General features: G+C 32.8%; 1 protein-coding gene across 1 annotated transcript in view; it reads left to right on the top strand.

Annotated features, from left to right (window-relative positions):
• The window catches only part of LRPPRC (leucine rich pentatricopeptide repeat containing), a 105,063-nt gene that overhangs the window by 63,629 nt on the left and 20,301 nt on the right, over positions 1 to 21,133 (top strand). Inside the window, exons 24-30 of the mRNA XM_074286704.1 lie at positions 1,035 to 1,159; positions 2,395 to 2,501; positions 10,194 to 10,262; positions 10,930 to 11,020; positions 14,875 to 15,017; positions 15,111 to 15,225; positions 18,748 to 18,874. Coding sequence (XP_074142805.1) covers positions 1,035 to 1,159; positions 2,395 to 2,501; positions 10,194 to 10,262; positions 10,930 to 11,020; positions 14,875 to 15,017; positions 15,111 to 15,225; positions 18,748 to 18,874 — 777 coding nt within the window. The remainder of the gene's footprint in view (positions 1 to 1,034; positions 1,160 to 2,394; positions 2,502 to 10,193; positions 10,263 to 10,929; positions 11,021 to 14,874; positions 15,018 to 15,110; positions 15,226 to 18,747; positions 18,875 to 21,133) is intronic.

Genomic DNA, 21,133 nt, shown 5'->3' with positions numbered 1-21,133 from the left:
GGAGAAAGGTAAATTTTAGAGACAAAACGATTTAATGGGAAGAGGAATGGACTTGATATCAGGGAATACCTGAATGTTGAGTCTTGCCACTTATTAGCAGTAGACTGGTGAACAATTCACTATTCTACAGTTTCTAGACAAGGAAATGGATTTTCAAGGAGATTAATATTTGTCCTTCCTAAGAAAATCAGTTGAGATTACATATGATAGATAGGGTTGTAAGATTGTTTTTTGTTTTTTTTTCCCCAGCTACTAATAAATTGGTTGACCTTTAAGAATATCAGTTTTCTTTCCTAATAAACAAGGCCCTATTACTAGGTGAATATGGCCAGTTTTTAAGGTCATTTGTCATTATACAGTCTTCTTCCAAGTCAGAAAGAACCTGGGAAGCTAAATGACTGTCCTGTTGTTTTTTTTGGTAGAGTACCCTATATTAATTACTCTTAATCCAATGAAATTACAGATTTAGCATTCTCTCCCCCCAAAATCTGCTAGTTCTAATGATGGTATTTTTTAAATAAATATTTATTAGGTATATATAATAAACTTGGGATTTATATAGTGATTTATTTACTTAGAAGTGTCAGTGTGATGAATAAAAGTTATACTTTTGATGATGCTTTGGCTATTGAACTTTTGTTAGATTTTTTTCCCAAATATTTGCTTTTGGGGATAAATAATGACACATTGTAATGGGGAAAGATTTTATTTTGGACAATGCCGTAGCATTTTAATATAGATTGTTCTGCATCTGATCTATCTGTTTGTTCAGTAATTGCCAATTTTTTATATGTAAAGGCAGATTATTAAACAAAACTGAAAGTGACACAAAAAGATGATTTTGCATGTGTGTCTGTGTCCTTTCTAGGTATTATCAATTAGACCTTTTATTTTTTTTTTTCTTACTCTATTTTGAATAGCTAAGGTTTAGACCATTTGTAGTTAGGCTTTTTCTAAATTTATGATATAAGATATACTATCATTATTCAGTTTGTTTCTCTCCTAATTTTCATTTGGTCCTTTTTCTTTTTAAGAGATGATATACCAGCAGCTCTTGAAGCCACTCTTGACTGCTTTAAGAAATATGGCATAATGCCCAAGATCCATGAGGTCTTATGTAAACTGATAGAAAAAGGAGAAACTGATCTAATTCAAAAAGGTTAGTTTTCTTTACTTATATTACTTATTAAAAATTTATTTCAGTTTAGTACAGTTGATAAAGATGATCTTAGCACCAAGAAAAATTTGTATTCAAGTCCTGCCTCTGTCATATTGGCTCTTCGACCCTAGGTTAATCATTTAATCTCACAATGTATTAAATGATCTAAATTGGTCCCTCATTTGGGAATTCCTGGTATCAAATATATCACAGATCTGTTCCCTGTCCATAAACCCTCTTCTTTCAGTAGGGAAAGATATGAGCAAGAAAATTAAGCTTTGAAAAATATTTTAGAAATAAATGTTGATCTTTTTTTAAATAACACCTTCATTTTCTAAATTGACACAGTGAAGCATGCCTTTTTATTTTTTATTGTATGTGTATCTCCAGGAACTTACATAGGATAGAGCCAGGCACATTATGTAGGTGCTAAATAAGTGTTCATTAATTGATTGGGACACAGAATCTTAAAAAAGGTAAAAAAGCACTTCCAAGCTGTCAGGAGCCTCATCTGAGTCTGACTGAATATTTGTGGGGATGGGTAGGTTAGGTAGATGAATGCTTAGTGTTTGGTGCTAGTGGTTCATATCCATAGTTCCTTACCTCTCTAAAGAAAAGAGGAAAAGAAAAGAAAAGAGAATTTTCTTGTTCTCTTTTTGCACATTAAACTCAGAAGTTATGAAGACATAGTATTCAGTTTCCTTGTGTGGTCCTCTTTTGAGAATGAAGTACAGACAACAAAGGACTTCCTAAATGACTACTCTTGTGTTTTATGCTGGAATTTTTTGAGGAAAAATCACACAGAGCTATTTTCGGATATGAAAAACAATTTATTAGGAAAATATTAAGAAAGGATACTATGGTAAAATACTCTTTTTACAGTTTATATGATCTCCTTCGTATCATTTCTTCATAAGGAACATTATTTTTCTCTCAGATCTTGCTCAAGCCATTTCTTTGCTCCAAGGAACTTAAATCATCAGTTTGCTGACTCCAGAGCATGTGATGCTTAATTTGTCTATCGCACATGGGAAAAAAAAAAAAAACTGCTTGAGAAATTACTTAAAAGGGGGGAGGGGTATTGTCATACATTTAAAGTTACTCTAAACAGTTTATATGATAATTTCCCCATCACATTGTATATTTCTGTTTTAGGAAAGACTTCTATTGTATGAAATTGTGTATGTGCATGTTATAGTAGACTAATTTATTTTATTTTCTCCTTTCCTCTCCAGCTATGGACTTTGTGAGCCAAGAGCAAGGGGAAATGACAATGCTCTATGATCTCTTTTTTGCCTTCATGCAGACAGGAAATTACAAAGAGGCCAAGAAGATCATTGAGGTGGGGTTTTAACTATAGTAGTCTAATCATGCAGCTATTTAGACTCTTAATTAGAATACATTTAAAAATTTTAACCTTTAATTAGACTTGTTCTGATTCATGTTAATAGAATTCAATCCCAGTAATGAAGGAAAAAAAAGAACTCGGCCAGTTTCTTTATTGTGTATAATTACAGTTCAGAAGAGACAGTCTGGTTGTATATTAAATTTGTTTCCTTACTTTAATTTCACTGTTATATATCAAAATGATATTTGCATATTAAATCTTGGATTGTGGAACAATTAAATTAAACTGGCATTCCTGGGTGTAAAGTTGCTAATCCTCTTTGCCAAGGAATTCTTTGTTCTTAAAAGCACTGGAATTTAATTTGCTGCAGACCAGGCTCAGATTTATTTGTAATGCTTGTCTACAAGTTAATCAGCCAAACAAGTGCTTTTTGCAACTGTTTGGCATTTAATTTAGCATTTCTTTTTTTTTTTCTCCTTTGGTAATTTAAGCAGCTTATAGGAAATGGTAGGTGACAAACTTAGTCTGTTTGGGATTAGTGTATTTTATCTAGGCTGAATTGATTGAAATTTTGTTAAGTGCAATTGATAAGTCAAAAGGACTGTGGTAGGATGTTGCCAAATTATTATTGTTTTTTGTTCTCTTATAAAAAGAAACTACCTATATCTCTCTTGGGTTAGTTTTTTTTTTCATTTTTAACTGCCTACAGTAAAATACTAATTGGTGAATCAATCAACAAGTATTTATTAAGTCCCTGTTATGGGAGTGACAGGTACTGTGATAGATACTGGGCATACAGTTACAATGTATGAAACGGTGCCTACTATCAATGAGTTTTATACTGTAACGTAGGGGGAGGGGGAGGAAGAGACAGAGAGAAAGGGAGATAGACTGTCTGTAAAGTATATTAAGAAAGGGTAAAATAGTTGCTGTTTTACTTAATACAACTCATATAAACACACACCTTACATGTAAAGCAAATATATAGGAAGATTAAGTATTTTGAGAGAAAGAGTCCTAGCAGTTGGATAGGAAAGGTTTCCTGTAGATCATTTCTGAGTTCTGTCTTAAAGGGATAGGACATTGTGAGGTATATTTAATGAGAAATTTCATTCTAGGAAAAATAGCATGGATCAACAAGCATTGATTAATTATATATTTTTTCTATGGAGTTACAAGATTGCTGGGTCATGGAAATGTAGACTGCTAATGAAATAACCACTCACACGATCTCAATAGACAAGACATATTATTCTCAAAGGTTGTTGCAGCAAGCAACACATGCCCTAATTCTAGAATTAGGGAAGGGGTGCTCATGACAAGACTGATTAGTCTGTCTGATATTTTGGCAATTAAGTTGAGACACTTCACCAAAATGGGACAAATAGAGAGAAAGAAGAGCTGTTGTGTCCGTTTGGGTGGGGTTGTGGGGGAGGGAAAGATATTAAATGCTGAGGTTACCTACCTGGAGATTAGAAATACAAGCTGAGGTGAGAAATAATCAGGAGACTCTTCCAGAGAACACCTCCACGCTTTGCCACATTCCTTAGTCTAAAAGCTTTCGTGGCCTTACAAAGTTGTGTAACTGAGTAATTGATAGCATTTATCTTTCAAGTAGTACTTTTACCCTACAGAGCTCTCCATTTTCCTTCTCCATCCATTCTACTTCTCCCATCTCTCTGAGCCTGGAGAGAAAGAATACATTTGTTCCATAGAAATGCCTGAGTTCCAAGTTGCGTCTTCTCAACTCCTCTCTTACCAACACGTACAAGTATGGATCCTTTTTCTGTGTCCTACTTTGATGTTTTCATCTCTTGTTCCTTCTCAAATTTCTTTCTTACAAACCTCTCTGGAAATCCTGCCTTAATTACTTACTATCAGTTGCTTGGTTCTATTTGTGTCCATTTCATAATAGTTTTTCTTACCCAAGTGATACCCCTTCCTTGTGAAAAGAACTGTTTTTTGGTCATTTTCTATTATTTTAAATAGTGTTATTTTAAATAATTTTGAAATACCTAAAGTTTCTGGGATTCAACTTATCAAGATATACTCATCATTTGTATTGATAAATGATAACATTTGCCTAAAAGACTTAGAGGTAAAGTGACTGGAGGAATATTCAGTGCTCATAACTTAGAATAAAAAAAATTGATGCATTATCTAAATTAATTTCCACATTTAGTGCTATGCCAATCAGACTACCAAGGAGATATTTTATAATGCAAAATAGCACCAATTCTTTAGGAAGACTAAGATATAGTCTATGGGGGAAAAAAGAAGTGAAAGGAACATTTCTAATTCTGATATAAATTCCAATTTTTTTATGAAGCAATAATCATCAAATTTATTTAATACTTAAAAAAAAAAATCAAAAAGCAGACCAGTGAAACAAAACAGACCATATTCAGGTATGACCTTTTTTATTTAACCTTTTGCCTCAATTTCCTCAACCATGACATGGGGATAATAATAGCTAGTATCTCCCAGGATTGTTGTGGGAACCAGGTGACTCATTCATAAAGTATTTACTGCATTTACTGTAATTAATCAGTCAACATTTTTAAAGTACTTGCTCTGTGCCAGGCACTGTGCTAAACATTAGAAATACAAAAAGAGGCAAAAGTTAGTCCCTGTCTTCAAAGAGTTCAGAATCCAAGAGGAAGAAGTCACAAAATAACAAGTAAATACTATATAAAGCTAGATATCAGTTATTTTAATACTAAATAGACATCCTAAATAGTTACAGTTGTATCAAAAAAAGGATGACTAAGAAACTTATTCTCTTGATGGATTTACAGGAGAATTCTGTCATACTTGTAAAGAACATTCTCTTTCCCCTACTCCCCTTTTTTTTTTCCTGTGACAGTTGAGGTTAATAATTTGCCCAGGGTCACACAGCCATAAAGTGTTAAGAATCTGAGGCCAGATTTGAACTCAGGTCCTCTTAATATCAGGCCTAGTGCTCTATCCACTTCATCACCTAGCTGTCATTCTTCTGTCCCTACGTCAGGGAATGATAAGGTTTATCAATCAATACCATTAACGAATAATGAATCAAAGGAAATTTTTAAATAGATCACAATAATTTGTCTAAGAAATCATTCACTGTAACCAAATTGGACTTATATCTTTGATGTAAGGGTGGTTTAATATTAGGAAAACAATATAAAAGTAATCGTTACAAAAAACCATCAAAAACCTTCTTCATCTCAATAATCTTAAATGTAAACTCTTCAATGGCAGTGATCATCTTTGCATTTTCAATGCTTAGCAGTATCTTTCACAGAGAAGATACTTCATAAATGATCATTTTTAATTGATCAAGATCTTGAGTATTGGTTTTCCCCTTTGACTATTTTACTTTAATTTGCCATTCTTCACATTCCTAAATGTCAGTGTACTGTGCCTGAACCAAGTTGCTCTCTTAATGTATTTCTTTGTTCTCCCATAGTTAGACTCATTATTTATACCAATCTTTTAGTTAATTGCTAGCTTAGGGCCTGTCTTGTATTGATTGTTTAATCCCAGTCCAGTCCTCATGATCCAGGATGTCAAGAGGCATTTATTATTATTTTTTCCTATATGCTAGGCCCTGGTCCAAGTGTGGGGGATACAATAAAAAACACATTTGAATTTTGGAGATGCCTGGGTACATAAAGGGTATATACAAAGGTAATAAAGGTAATCTGGGAGAATAGACGGTTTTATCTGATCCTTGAAGTAATTCAATGAGCTCCAGTGCTTCCCATTATGAACTACATAGTTAGGTTTACTCATTAGAAAAATCCCATTAGCAGCTGTTTGGAAGTTGGATTGAAGTGAGAAGAAACCAGGGAGACTAGTTAGAAGATAATTACAATGATTCAGGCAAAAGACCATGAGAATTCTGTTGCAGTTTAATGAGTGAAAAGGAAAGCCTATGGGTAAAGAGTTGTGAAGGCAGACAGGCAACAATTAGGTACTTTGTGTCAGGTATTGTATCAAATTCTGAGAATACAAGTACAAGCAAAAAGGACAGTCCCTGCTCTCAAGGACTTGCATTCTAACTGGAGAAGACAGAACACAAACACTTTTTTTTTTTTTTAATAGCTTTTTATTGACAGAACATATGCGTGGGTAATTTTTCAACATTGTCCCTTGCAAACACTTCTGTTACAATTTTTCCCTTCCTTCCCTCCACCCCCTTCCCTAGATGGGAGGTAGTCTCATACATGTTAAAGTACATCTTAAATACAATACGCATCAGTACAGTTCTCTTTTCTTACAAGAAAAATTGGATTCAGAAAAGTGAAAATAATCTGGGAAGAAAAATAAGAAATGCAATCAGTCCACACTTGTTTCTCAGTGTTTTTTCATTGGGTGTAGCTGGTTCTGTTCATCACTGATCAATTGGAACTGAATTGGATCCTCTCATTGCTGAAGATAGCCACTTCCATCAGAATTGATCCTCATACAGTATTGTTGTTGAAGTGTATAATGATCTCCTGCTTCTGCTCATTTCACTCAGCATCAGTCCATGTAAATCTCTCCAAGCCTTTCTGAAATCATCCTGCTGGTCATTTCTTACAGAACAATAATATTCCATAACATTCATATACCATAATTTCCGTTCTCCAGTTGATGGGCATCCCTTCAATTTCAAGTTTCTAGCTACTACAAAAAGAGCTGCCACAAACATTTTGGCACATACAGGTCCCTTTCCCTTCTTTAAAATCTGTTTGGGATATAAGCCCTATAGTAACACTGCTGGATCAAAGGGTATGCATAGTTCGATAACTTTTTGAGCATAGTTTCAAATTGGTCTCCAGAATGGTTGGAACCGTTCACAGTTTCACTAACAATGCATCAGTGTCCCAGTTTTCTGGCATCTCCTCCAACATTTGTCATTATCTTTTCCTATCATCTTAGCCAATCAGAGAGGTGTGTAGTGGTATCTTAGAGTTGTCTTCATTTGTATTCTCTGATCAACAGTGATTTGGAGCACTTTTTCATATGAGTAGACATAGTTTCAATTTCATCATTTGAAAATTGTTCATATTCTTTGGCCCCTTATCAATTGGAGAATGGCTTGATTTCTTATAAATTTGAGTCAGTTCTCTCTCTATATATATTTTGTAATTGAGGCCTTTAACTGTAAAAATAGAATAAAAAACTTAAAAGTGGAGGAGATTTCCCCCCCCCCCCAAAAAAAAAAAGTTGGAGTGGGAGGTGTCCAAAATGGTGATTCAGGGAGGAAATCATCAATGAAAACTAAGAGTCCATAGGTATGGAGGAAAGTTTCAAGTGAGAATTTAGACAGAAATAGTGGTAGAAATTTCAATATTTTTTAGTCCCATAAGAAGTCCTATGATAAAGGACCTACTCTCCCATTTTAATAAGTTTCTAAATGATTTCCTGTCTGTCAGTCTCTTTTCATCCCCATTTATCCTTTTATGCTGCTGTACAAATACTCCTGTTGTATAACTCTGATTATGTTGTTTCAGGGGTCCTCATTCTATTCAGAATAAAGTTTAGCCTTTGGCTTTTTCTCATTGCTAAGGCCTTCCACTTGTCTGACTGCAATCTACCTTTTAGCTTTATCTTATAGTATTTCTCATTTTATATATCCTTTGTTGTCATCATGGATCATTCACCAGTTTTTGTCCCTTCCTTTCGCATTTTATATTCTCTTTTATATTTTTTATATTCTACTTGGGATGGAAGCAGAGTTGTACACCTTGTACAAGAGTTTGTATCTGCAACCCTTTGGTGCCTTCCTTTCTGTAGTAAAATGGTTTGACTTAGAAGAATTCCATTGATTAACACATGGACATGAAATTAGGTCCCTGTAAACTTATCCTGTTTGTATGTAAAAGTTCTTTGGAAGAGAAAAGGGATTGGAATTAAATTCAGGTTTAGATTTAGAATCAGGTTCAGATTTAAATTGGTAGAGGAGGACAGTTTTTCCTGAGTGTTCAGAAAGTTGTGAAGCCTGCTGGGCTAAATATATTTTTCTATTATCTTGAATATGTGAGGTGGAGACTTATAAACTTAGGGGACTTTGAATTCTTAATGAAAATCATCTCTTCTGAAGACTCCACTCCCACCCCCCCACCATTGCCTTCTTACTAGTAAATGCTAAGTAGGGATACAAACCTTTTATGAATGAGAATGAATTAGGGTATACTATTGGTCTTTCTGAGAGAAATTAGCATTCTCTATAATCAGTTTATGTCTGTTTTTGGAGCTTGTATCCTCCCCTTCACAAGTGCTAAAAGAATGGCACTCTTTTACATATGCTGTAACTAATGTAGAGTATTGGGTATATATTTCCTAGTATTTATTTTGCTTTTTGTGAAGCATTAATTGAGGTGATGAGCATCATTTCAGGATATTAAGATTATAGTTTTATTTCATGGTAAAGCCTGGTATTTTAAAGTGAATTGTTGTTTTTTTTTGTTTGTTTGTTTTTGGGGGGTTTTAATTTAAGGCCTTAATTATTAAAAATTGGATACGTTTAGATTTTTTACTTATAGATTGAATACATTTTACAACCAATTTTAGTCCCTTATGGTTTTTCCCTTGCCAATACACACATACAACCCCCATAAAAATGTGGAATGTTTTAAAACAAACTGGCCCAGCTAAAACCAAATATGACATTCTTTTTCTTATAATAATTATTTTTACTTACTATTATTAGATCAGTAGCAAGTTTAGTATTTCAATTAGGAGGTGATAACTCATGTTGAAAATTTCACTCAAAACTTGCTTTAATGTTTCTTTTATTGTAGTCTATTTGCATTTTACATCTCTACTTACAGTATTTTAAAATTCACTAAGATTCCAGGAGATACTGGATTGTCCCGGAAAAATAGGAGATTTTGTTCATCTGATAAGATATTCTTTTGACAACTAAGACTTTTAGTGAAAACATTTTTTTAGCTTCAAAACAAAATTCACGTAATCTGACATCAAGTCAGTCTTAAACTGGAAAAGTTTTGTTACATGTACTTGTTCAACATTAAAACTGTTTACCTCTTGAGCATTTGCACCAGCAGTGATAGGGATAGTTGCTGTGGCACTTTTGTAATGTTCTAAGATAAATTATATACAGATTCAACTATCCCATTGTACTTTACAAGATTATTTGTAATAATGTGGTATCCATTGTCAAAATAGAAGGATAAATAAGAGGTGGTCTCTTATGGATTCTAAGAATGTTTCAGAATTTACAAATCAGTTATTTGAGAGAATTTAAAAAATTTTTCTTTCCTAAATATATATATATGTTTAGCTAAATCTTAATATTTTTAATAATATTCATTCATTATCCTCATTTTTCAAAATGATACCTCTTCTTCCCAGATAGCAGAACTTTACTCCTGATTATTTGCACTTAGAGAATGTTTTTCATTGTCATAAATTATGTCATAATTAATAATTTGTACTGTAAAATATAATAAACTCAATTTTAGGTTTTCAGGTTTTTTTTTCTGCTCTTTAAAACTTTTAAGGCCTAGTACTGAGATATATGGGGGGGGATTTTTTTTTTTTTTTTTTAATGTGGATAGTAGGTAGGGTTTCTTTGGTTTGGTGGTTTTTTGGTGGTTGAAGATAGTAAGAGAAATGTAGTAAAGAATGTTAAATGTTTATCTTTGAAAAACAAGACTTCATGGAATTGCTCAATTTTTCTTTCCCCCCCAGACTCCTGGAATTAGGGCTCGTACTGGAAAACTTCAGTGGTTTTGTGAAAAATGCATTTCGGACAATCAGGTTTGTGTTTATTGATGATTTATTTCTGATCTCTCATTCCCTAAAAATGCACATATGTGACTGTGAGCTGGAAGTCTCTGATGGAGTGAAGAAGAGTCCAGCTTTGAAGTCAAGAAAGGCAATACAAATCCCGACTTGAACACTTACTTCAGTTAATTACATGACTGTTGGCAAACTCTGGAACAACTCTGAACCTAAGTTTCTTCCTTTATGAAATGGGGACAATATCTATGGGATAGAACAGTTCTTCCTATCTGGTAGAATCTTTACAATTGTCTTATGATACAGAGTACTTTCTTATCAAGGAAAACAGTAGACCTAGGTATAGGCATAGTGGTTAAGGACATTTATGCCGGGAAGCAAAGTTTTTTTTGGGGTTTCAGTGTAATTAGTTGAATTATCCATACATTCTTGAATATAACCCATCTGCTGGTCCAACTCAGAAGTTGGTATGGATTCATTTTCCTATAGAATTTGCTATTTCCTATGCCATATCAACCTAATGTAGGGTCCTGGGTAAAGCCTGTAAGGAAGAATTATTTTTTTTTAAAGTAACTGAGAATTGATTGCATGTTTTTGAAGATTTGTCAGGTATTCCTTTTTCAGATTTTTTTGGACATTTTATATAGCCATCTGGTCAAATAATCTGTTATTTTATAATTTTAAGGTTGAAACCCTGGAGAAATTGGTTGAAATGACACAGAAACTATTTGAATGTGATAGAGACCAAATGTACTACAATCTTCTAACACTCTGCAGTAAGTAATTCAATGATCTTAAGTATGTTTTGGAAAATCCTTATTTTTATAGTGATTTATGTATTTAAAGCCTTAGATTAGTTTCATTGGAGTAGAGTCTTCTGACATGTAATATTTAAAAGTCATTGCCTAGGGGCAGCTAGGTGGTGCAGTGGATAGAGCACCACCCCTGAAGTCAGAGTTCAAATCTGATCTCAGACTCTAAGCACTTCCTACCTGTGTGATCCTGGGCAAGTCACTAAACCCCAGTTGCCTCAGGCAAAAAAAAAAAAAGGTCATTGTCTTTTATTAAAATTAATTATAATTAAATTTCAAAATTAAATATAACATAGACTACATAATAGAATAATCTGTTACTGGGAATAGTGAATTGCATGAATTCTGGAGCTGCTATCTACAGTTGGGCTAAAGTTAATTGAGTCTTTTTACTTGATTATATTCTATTATTACTGTCTAAAATTATTCTTTGAGAGATTATGGAAGTAGGATTAGATGTGATCTACTGAGACCAATATATCAAAGTTTCAGAGGTGCAGATTACAAATTAATATTATGATAATTAAGGCATGACTTCATCCAAGCAGGTTACATTATGACTATAGTCATGTATGTTAGTTCATATTTTCTTTTTATTAATACAGACTTAAAGATCATATCAAATTTTTTTTGGGGGGGTGCCATGACCACTATTAACCATTCTCATCATGTAATCAGTTAAGATATTCTTATGATTTTCTCCTGAATTTCTTGATGCTTATAGACATATTGTCCATTTGTTTAAGCCTGTTATTGCTTTTTGCATAAATCCTTATTGGATTTCAGCTTACTATCTTTGTTCTAATCTGTCAAGATCTCTTTGTGTTCTGATTCTGGCTTCCAAGGCCTTAGCTATATGTATCGTATTCATAGATTTATTTTTTTTATTGTGTTCCAAATTACTGGGATGTGTGTGTGTGTATGTGTGTGTGTGTATATGTGTATGTATGTATGTATGTATGTATATATGGTTGGCAGAGCCTTCAGCCCTGTTTGCGAGGCTTTTTTTTCTGTCGGTACATTAATCACTCATCTTGCATTTCAAGATCTCAAAATCTTTGAGAGTAATATGTCTTGTCTACTCAGGTGATATGAATGGTTGTTAGATTAACAGTATCTATATTTCCAATCTTATAACTCCATAGGAAAAAATATATAATTAACCAATGCTTGTTGATCCATACTGTCTCAGTAACCATCAGTACTATACAATCCTATACAATATTTAACATAATATATAATATAAACTCCAAAACTATCTCTTAACATGCCAATAATTGACATTAAATTATTTGGCCTTTAATTTCACTGACCTTATTCCTTCCTCCTCTTGAAAAATCAACTTTTGCATCAAGGATAGGAATAATCTCTCTAATTCTTTAAAGATTATTGATAGCTGTTACAGCAACTTCAAATTTATTTAATACTTTTGAATATGGGTTTTTTTTTTTTTTTCCCTTTGTACTACTGGACTATTGGGTATTCATTATATATAACACACCAATCCCATCTCCATGCTGGCATTTCACTCCTAACTTCTGCTTCATTGAATATATATTTTGTCAAAACTCAGTTTAGATGGTACTTTCTATTGGAGACTTTTTCCTGTTTCACTATGGTTGCATCAGACCTATGTGTTTTAGTGTGTGCTTGTCATTATGATTAGCTTTGGAGAAAGAAAGAAAAGCAAAAATTTGTACTACCCTCAGGGAACTCACATTCTAATGGGAGAAATTGCATGCAAATAACTAGGTATATAAAGGATATATTTAGAGTAAGATTGCCTTGCATCTACTTTGTATCTTATATTACCCACTTATATTCTTCTTGTCATACTCATAAGAAAGTTTCTTTAGGGCGGGGGTTCTTTTGTTTATTCTTTGTACCCTCTCCAGGACAGAGCAGTGTTCCTGGCACATAATAAGCAGTTAATATATGCATGCTGATTTATTCTTTTTGTTCATTTTGAACAGAAAATAGCATTCTATTGTCATATCTCTAGCAGTTATGTCTCTGTGTGTATTAGTGGTTCCTAGGAATTCATATTTTATCTCCTCATATTAAGATCCCTGGTTCACTCAGCTTCTGCTGATATTCCAGGTATGAGTGATAATGTCTGCTGAGAAAACCAGTATAGATATTCACTTTTGTTATGAGAGAAATATTGTTAAGCAGAGGAATATTTCTTATTAATGGCAGCAGGTGTCAGTGAGCCTGGAGTCAGGAAGACCTCCGTTCAGAACCATCTTATAACTGGGCAAGTCATCTCTGTTTGCCTCAGTTTTTTTGTTTGCAAAATGGAGATAATAGTGCCTACTCCCTGGTGATGTTGTGAGCATCTAATACAATGATGATTATAAGCCCTTAGTACACATATCTGGCACATAGTAAAGTGCTATGTAAATGTTAGCTATTTTTAGACATTTATTTTTTGTCAGATTTACAGATTACATAAGTTTTAATTGGTAATTTATTTCTGCTTTCTTAGATAATTGTTTTATCATACTAAAGCAACTGGTCCTTAAGAAACAATGTCATTTCAACAGGAAGGAATCCTACTTCCCAATGCAAATAGTTCCCACCAGTGAGTTGCTCAGTTTGACAAGCCATGTCTGCTGAGACGAGAAATACAAGAGAGAATTTATTAAATTCTGTCATACAGATCATCAGTCAACAAGAAAAGACACAACCAATTCTAGCTACTTAAATAAGTGGAAAAGGTTTGCAGCTGTATGTCATTTTAAACACAATATACAACTTGCCTACTTTCCATTTTAGACCCTCGATGATATCCTTCATATAGTGATCTGTAACATACTAAAAATTATTTAGCAGTTTTACATGAGAAATGGTCACTTCTGGAAGAATTGCTATTACAGATTTTTAAAATAAATACATAAACAAGAAAAGGCTTTGTAAACAATTCTCAGTAAAATAAGTAACTTGAAACAATCTTTTTCATTTTATAATATCCAATAAGATTGCTGTAGATTTTGAAACATATAGACATTTCCCTTGTTTTACTAATCAAAATTTTCTCCCTCTCAAAAACCTTTAAACATAACTAATTATAAATCTCATCAGCAGTTGATTGTAAAGGGTTGATTTTTAAATTCCTTCCCAGTGTAACAATTGCATGATTCTATATACCAGTACCAAGAAAGATGTAATTATAGAGATGTATTTTGAGTTAGAAGGATATACATTTAGTCATCTTTTTAGGAATCCTAGATTGTTTAGGAGGAAATTTTTTTTTTAATTGCTTTCTTTAACTACATGTGAAATTCTTTTGTCTTAGGATAACAATTTAGCTTAATGGTAAGAACACTGGCTTTTGAATTAAGAGAAGTATATTGTTGCAGTTAGTACTTCAACCTGTATAACTTTGGGCAGGTAATTAAATTTCTCTAGATACTGTTCCTTTGTTAGGACTAAATGACCCAATGTAATGTCTATATTCTACAGGAAAATTGTAAAGGTTTTTGTAGTTTTGTAATCATAAGGGTGTTGTATATATAATTACATGATAATAGTTAAAGTAATATGTGCATTATAGCCTCCTTGCTTACCTGGTTTGTGGTTTCTCAGTCACTTGTTTTGAAATGCAAATTAGAAAACTTCTGATTAAATGGTACAGCTAAAAACAAATCTTGAAGATTTCTATCTAAATCTATCATTTTCAGCATTACTTTTTTTTTATCTATGAGAGTCTTGACTAAAAGGACTGCATCCTTATCAAAAATTATATCTATTTACGTAACTTGAACATTTGTGCTTTTGCACTTATTTTGACATCAAAACGTAATGATGTTTTGCAGAGGAAAATAATGACTGGCAGAGAGCAGATGCTGTTTGGACTAAAATACAAGAAGAAAATATTATTCCTCGTCAGAAGACATTGAAGTTGTTGGGTGAAATCCTCAGAAATAACAATCAGGATGTTCCATTTGATATACCCACGGTAACTTGAGAGCAGTTTTTATTTGTGGATTATTATTATAGATGTGTTCTTTTTTTTTTTTTTTTAAATTAACTCAGTAACTTTGTTTTTAAGTTGTGGTATGATGACTCACTTGAAGATGATCCTCCGCAAAGTGCATTGCCCTCACCCACAGAAAAAATATTAAAGAGTGAGCTAATGAGTGCTTGCCAGAAGAGGAATAGTGAAGGTAAAGAAATATTTTTATTCATCTACATAGTAGTGCTTTAAACCTTCTCATAAAATACCAACAATTAGTCCCCAAATCTTATTACTTTTGATGTTACAATTGGCACAATTTTACAGCTTCCTTAATCTTTCTGTGCACACTGTTGCACAAAAAGATAAAAATCTTGACATCTAATCTACCCTCAGATCTTTAGGGGCTCTGGGAAGGAACATTCAACAAGGCTTGCAATTATGGAGAGTGAGAGTGAATTATTATTACCTTTGAAATGACCAGAAGAGCAAACCTTAAGGTGAAACAAAAATGGCTTTCAGGACACTTTGTTTTGTAGGCACCAAATGATGATGGTTCACTTTTAGATATTCTGAATTTGAGCTGCTCTGAAATATGTAATTGCAAATATACTATGTTAGTTTGGCACTTTAGAATTCAATTTCAGAAAAGTCTACAGATTGGCCTTTAGGTTAATCAGGTCATAAGAACTATAGAATTCTCATAAAGAGAGAAGAGTAGACAGATAAAACATATGAAATCTTGCAGAATAAATATAATTTGTTTTCAAAGAAAGAAGAGAAAGCATTCTGCATTACAGTATTCAGTCAGAGAACTGAAAAACAGAGGTAACTGGATGCCAGGATGTGTATGAATCCACCAGGTCTTTAGTAAAAGTGATTGCTATCTAGCTGAGGCAGGTTAAATCCCCTGAGTAGTCACTTGAGGCAAAGCCAGAGGCCTTGTCTTATGGAAACCTCCATCAAAATAGAAAGGGTTAGAAAATATATGATGGGAGATATAAGCAAAGGATTAACTCTAGCTGTAGGAAGGAGGAATTGTAGATTGGAGGATCTATTTTTAGGAGAAACAGTTAGGAGACAATTACAGTGTTCTAGGTAAGCCATGAAGTTCAAATGTTATACTAGATTGATGGCTGTGTGAATGAAATGAATTAGCAAAAAGCCAACAAAAAAATTTAGTGAAAAAGATGTATTCATTGATTAGATATGGAAATGATAAATAGGTTGTGTATAGCTCATTTAAAGTCATCCCCCCACTTTTTTTTTATTTTTTTATTTTTGTATATCTTTTATATCAACTTCATTTAAGTTCCTTTCAGTGGAATCCTAGGATAAGAAATTATTGTCATCTTAGTGTCACTCTCTTACCTGTTCTGTCTCTCACTCTCCTCTATCCCCCAAACTCCTAACTCCTAATCAATTTCCAAATGACCTATAATTTATGGATATTCTTATTCTACAGCAGAATTCTGTTTTTTACACATTTGACCCCCACTTTTTCTCACTTGCCAATTTGGACACTAAATCTCAGTTTTGATGTAGTTGTCTTAGTGTTGATTTGAAGCAGTCGCATGATGGCTAATACTTTGAAGTTCTTTTGAGAATTATTCCTTCATATCTTTTGACCAATTAGCTTGATCATTATAATAATTATTTTAACTTTTGTGAAATGTGTGTTCTTAAAACTAAATTTAAAAAAATTGTCAGATTTATGTAAATAACTTTTGTTTGATATGGCTGGAATAGAGTATAGTATTCTGAGAAATTTATTTTACATCAAAAAATTTTAAGTCCTTGTTATTCCATCCTGATTTCATAATCATGTGCTATTTGAAACTCCTTTTAACAGGTAAAGTGGTACATCATAAAGGTTAATTAATTTTTTTTTAACTCATTCACCTAAACTTTTTTTTTTCCCCAGTAAGTAGCAGCCTTGCACACATAGCAAAAGGATCAAAAATTTTTGTACCAAATGTAGCTGTTTTGCAAAGTGAAGTGTGTGTGTGTGTGGGGGGGGCAATTAATGACTTTCACTTTTTGAAATCATTTATATCTTTTGAAAAAAACATTTAGCAAAGTTATAATTTTTTCATCACAAGGCAATTACTTTTGGCTCAGTTTTTGTCTCCTGTACAAGTTTTCTAAGATAGCAAATAAGTTTTCTTAAGTGATCCATTATAAATATAGATTTTCGTTGTCCAGAATTTTTATAGGAATTAGCAAATGCTTTAGATATTGAAATATTAAAATTCTTTCCAGTACCAAGGAATACCATACACTGATATAAATAATATAATATACGGTTTTGTAGCATTTTGTTTAAAACCTATTTTATAAACGTGGTCTTCATCTATGATGTATAAGGTATATTGGTTCTTAGTGCCATAAGAGAAGTTCAACAACAGCTTTTTCACTTTTTGGGGTTGAAGGGGTAAGTCCTCATAATCCACTTCTAGCCAACTGCAGAATGTGTAATTTTTTTTCAGAAGTACAATTTTTTGTATAATAATTTAATAATATATTTGTTCTTGATCATTAATGCATTTAATGACATGGGAAATATGAATACCCATTTTAACCTAACAAAGAGTCATAGATAGATAATTAACATTCATTTCCAGATGTTTAAGTAAATTGTTCAAACTCAGTTCATAAACTTACTAGTTATATGTAGCAGTGTTGTTACTCTTTCCAAGTTGTAATATTGCTCATTTGTTTTTAGAAATGTCATTATCCTCCTATACTATACTTTCCAGTAAGGATGACTCTGAAAGAACTTTTGAGGAGGTGTGCCCCATTTTCTTATTTTGGTTAAAGATGTAAACTTCATCTTGATATGACTAGTTTTGAATGTATTTAGTGGTATTACTCTTTCTGAACTTGCAAATGTACACTCTTAGGAATCCTCCAAATCAGCTTGAATTGCTCTAAAGGTTAGTTCTGAGTTTGTGTGTGCTTGCTGCTATATTTGATAACAAGAGTCTGTTTGTCTGTTGAAGGCCCTATGTGACAAGATCAGCTATGTGGATAGCTGATCTTTATTGTGATATGTTTGTATACAGTAGAGAGTGGATTATAGTCTCGATTGGATGTTTACAGCTAGGCATTTTTATTTGAGAAAAGTAAGTGACTGAAAAGTGTAGTTACTTCTCTTTGGGTAACATCTTTTCATTCACTGACAGTTATTGTGAACGAGTGAAATAAAACTGTTAATCAGTCAAACAAATGTTGCTTAGTTTACTTGTTAGATATCAGTATATTTGAAAATTGTATGTTTTTGTATAAGTCCTGTCGTAGCCAAATAATTTGATCTCCCAATTCTAGAATTGTAGGCTACATTCACATTAATACTGTTGTGCTGCAATTCCGACTATTGTAACCACCCACCTATAGATTAAAGATAGCTTTAAAATGGTTCCTTTCCTTCAGTCAGACTAAATCATATATCTGTGATTGGGGTTTAATAAATATTAGCGATGTTTTTGAAACATTGGCTCATCTTAGTGATGGACTATTTTTATACTGGTATGGATATATAATTTACTAAGTAATAAAAATCCAATGAGAATAATATCTTAAATTAAAATTTAAAATGTTCTTTTATTCCAGAAATTTAGGAGAATGAAAATGATTTTTAATTTTTTTTTCTTTAGGTGAAAACTGAAAACCTTTTTTTGTCAGTTTTTTGAAATTGCATTTGTTGATTTTGTTTGTTTGTTTTGTTTTGTAGATGCATATTCTCTATTTCTGGAGGCACAAAAGAAGAATGTTATATTTTCTGCATTTATTTATTCCACACTCATAAAGGTGTTGTTGGCTTCTGGTAATCTTAATGAAGCCTTGAATGTGAAAAACATGTAAGTATATTTGTGATTGTTCTTTGTTTTGTTATATTCTACTTTTTAAGTGTCATCATTTGATTCCCAAGAATATCTCTAGTTTCTACATTATCTTGCAGACTGAATAATGGATAACTGCACAATTATTCTTATGTACATGAAGAATTCCAGGTTAAAAAAAGGTTTTAGAACAGTTCTTATTTCTTTTTTCATATTTGCTTTCTTATATAACTTCCTGGTCGGAGTCTTGATTTTGTGGCCAAAGTTGACCAAAGACCATTTCTGACAGCTAACAGCACAGACACCATTCCATACTCATAGCCATCCAGCAGTTTATTGAAAATAAGAAAAAAACAAATTTCATCATGTATTCTGGGTGTAGTGATCATTGCAAATAACGAATTTGTCTACCTTTTCATGTTATGTTTGTTTATGTTATTGAGTTATTCAACATATTGTTGCTTAAGGACCACTTTTCCCTGCTGGATAGGTTCCTACAAGTCTTCACATGTTACTCAAAAATCATTATATTTATTGCTTCTTGTGATAGAATTGCATTTTGTTACATCTACAAGCCAAAAAAATTGCCAAGTCTAGTCTTTGGACATCAACTTTGAACCAAATTTTCTTTCATTTTCTTCTTCTTCTTCTTCTTCTTCTTCTTCTTCTTCTTCTTCTTCTTCTTCTTCTTCTTCTTCTTCTTCTTCTTCTTCTTCTTCTTCTTCTTCTTCTTCTTCTTCTTCTTCTTCTTCTTCTTCTTCTTCTTCTTCCTTCTTCTTCTTCTTCTTCCTTCTTCTTCTTTCTTCTTTCTTCTTCTTCTCTTTCTTCTTCTTCTTCTCCTCCTCCTCCTCCTCCTCCTCCTCCTCCTCCTCTTCTCCTCCTCCTCCTCCTCTTCCTCTTCTTCTTTCTTCTTCTTCTTCTTCTTCTTCTTCTTCTTCTTCTTCTTCTTCTTCTTCTTCTTCTTCTTCTTCTTCTTCTTCTTCTTCTTCTTCTTCTTCTTCTTCTTCTTCTTCTTCTTCTTCTTCTTCTTCTTCTTCTTCTTCTTCTTCTTCTTCTTCTTCTTCTTCTTCTTCTTCTTCTTCTTCTTCTTCTTCTTCTTCGTTTGTTTTTGTTTTGTTTTGTTTGCAAACCCACAACATATGCTAACAGAATTTATTTATTTATTTATTTATTTTGGCTGGGGCAAGGGGCAATTGGGGTTAAGTGACTTGCCTAGGGACACACAGCTAGGAAGTATTAAGTGTCTTAAGTTCACATTTGAACTCAGGTCCTCCTGACTTCAGGGCTGATGCTCTATCCACTGCGCCATCTAGCTGCCCCTCAGGAAAATTTCTTATGAGTCCTTTCTGTCTTAACACATAGAAATTAATACTTATATATAGGATCTTTGCTTCAAAGAATATGAACAGTTTTTTGGCTTTTCACATAATTCCAGAGTGTTCAATCGGCATTAATCTTTATAAAGACTCTCCATTGTTGATTAATTCTGTCTTATGTTATTTTTTTTAAGACTTTTTTAAAGACCTTTTTAATGAAAACTTTCTACCTGCAATGATAAATAACTCATAGATCAATCCTAATAGATCAGTATGAAATAGAGTACTTTTAATTGTGATTGAAATTTCTGTAATTGGCCTTTGATATTTTCTGTTGCTTATTTCCAGAAATTTAGATTTTTAAAAAAGGAATCATCTTTGCCATATTCCTCTTTTAATACACAACAGGAATGATGTGATGTCAGAAACTGAGCTAGAAAAAAGGGGAGAAAGTTTGTTTTTTCTGCTTACAGAAATTATGCTTTTATTGATACTTATTTTGTCCTAAAGTAGTTGACAAGTGTTTATTAATCCCCAGCATTGCTGTTCCAGACCATGTTAGGCTCTGACAATATAGATAAAAAACAGTCTCTCAAAAAACTTGTGCTATTTGGTTGATGCAACATAGGCATGAAATGAAGAAATGAAAGCTTGTTACTCTAAATATTAAAAAAAAAAAAAAAAAAAAACTTTGTTTCCTCCTATGATACATTTTGTCTCATTTAAAATTTTCTATTTCTATAGATAGGATAAAAGGGTGTCTCTGTGTTAACACAGATAATAGCTTTTGAATTGAAACATATCTTAGAAGGTTTGTTAGCTCAACCCCCTCGGTTTAGGGAGCTACTAATATCCAGTGATGCTTAGTCCACAGCAAGTAGCTGAGCCAGAATCAGAGCTCCTTAATCCAAACCCAGAAGTCATTTCCCTGCAACATGCTGTCTCAGTATTTATATACACC

Source organism: Sminthopsis crassicaudata, chromosome 2 (genome assembly GCF_048593235.1).
Source record: "Sminthopsis crassicaudata isolate SCR6 chromosome 2, ASM4859323v1, whole genome shotgun sequence".
NCBI lineage: Eukaryota > Metazoa > Chordata > Mammalia > Dasyuromorphia > Dasyuridae > Sminthopsis > Sminthopsis crassicaudata.
This window is presented reverse-complemented; position numbering and strand designations above follow the sequence as displayed.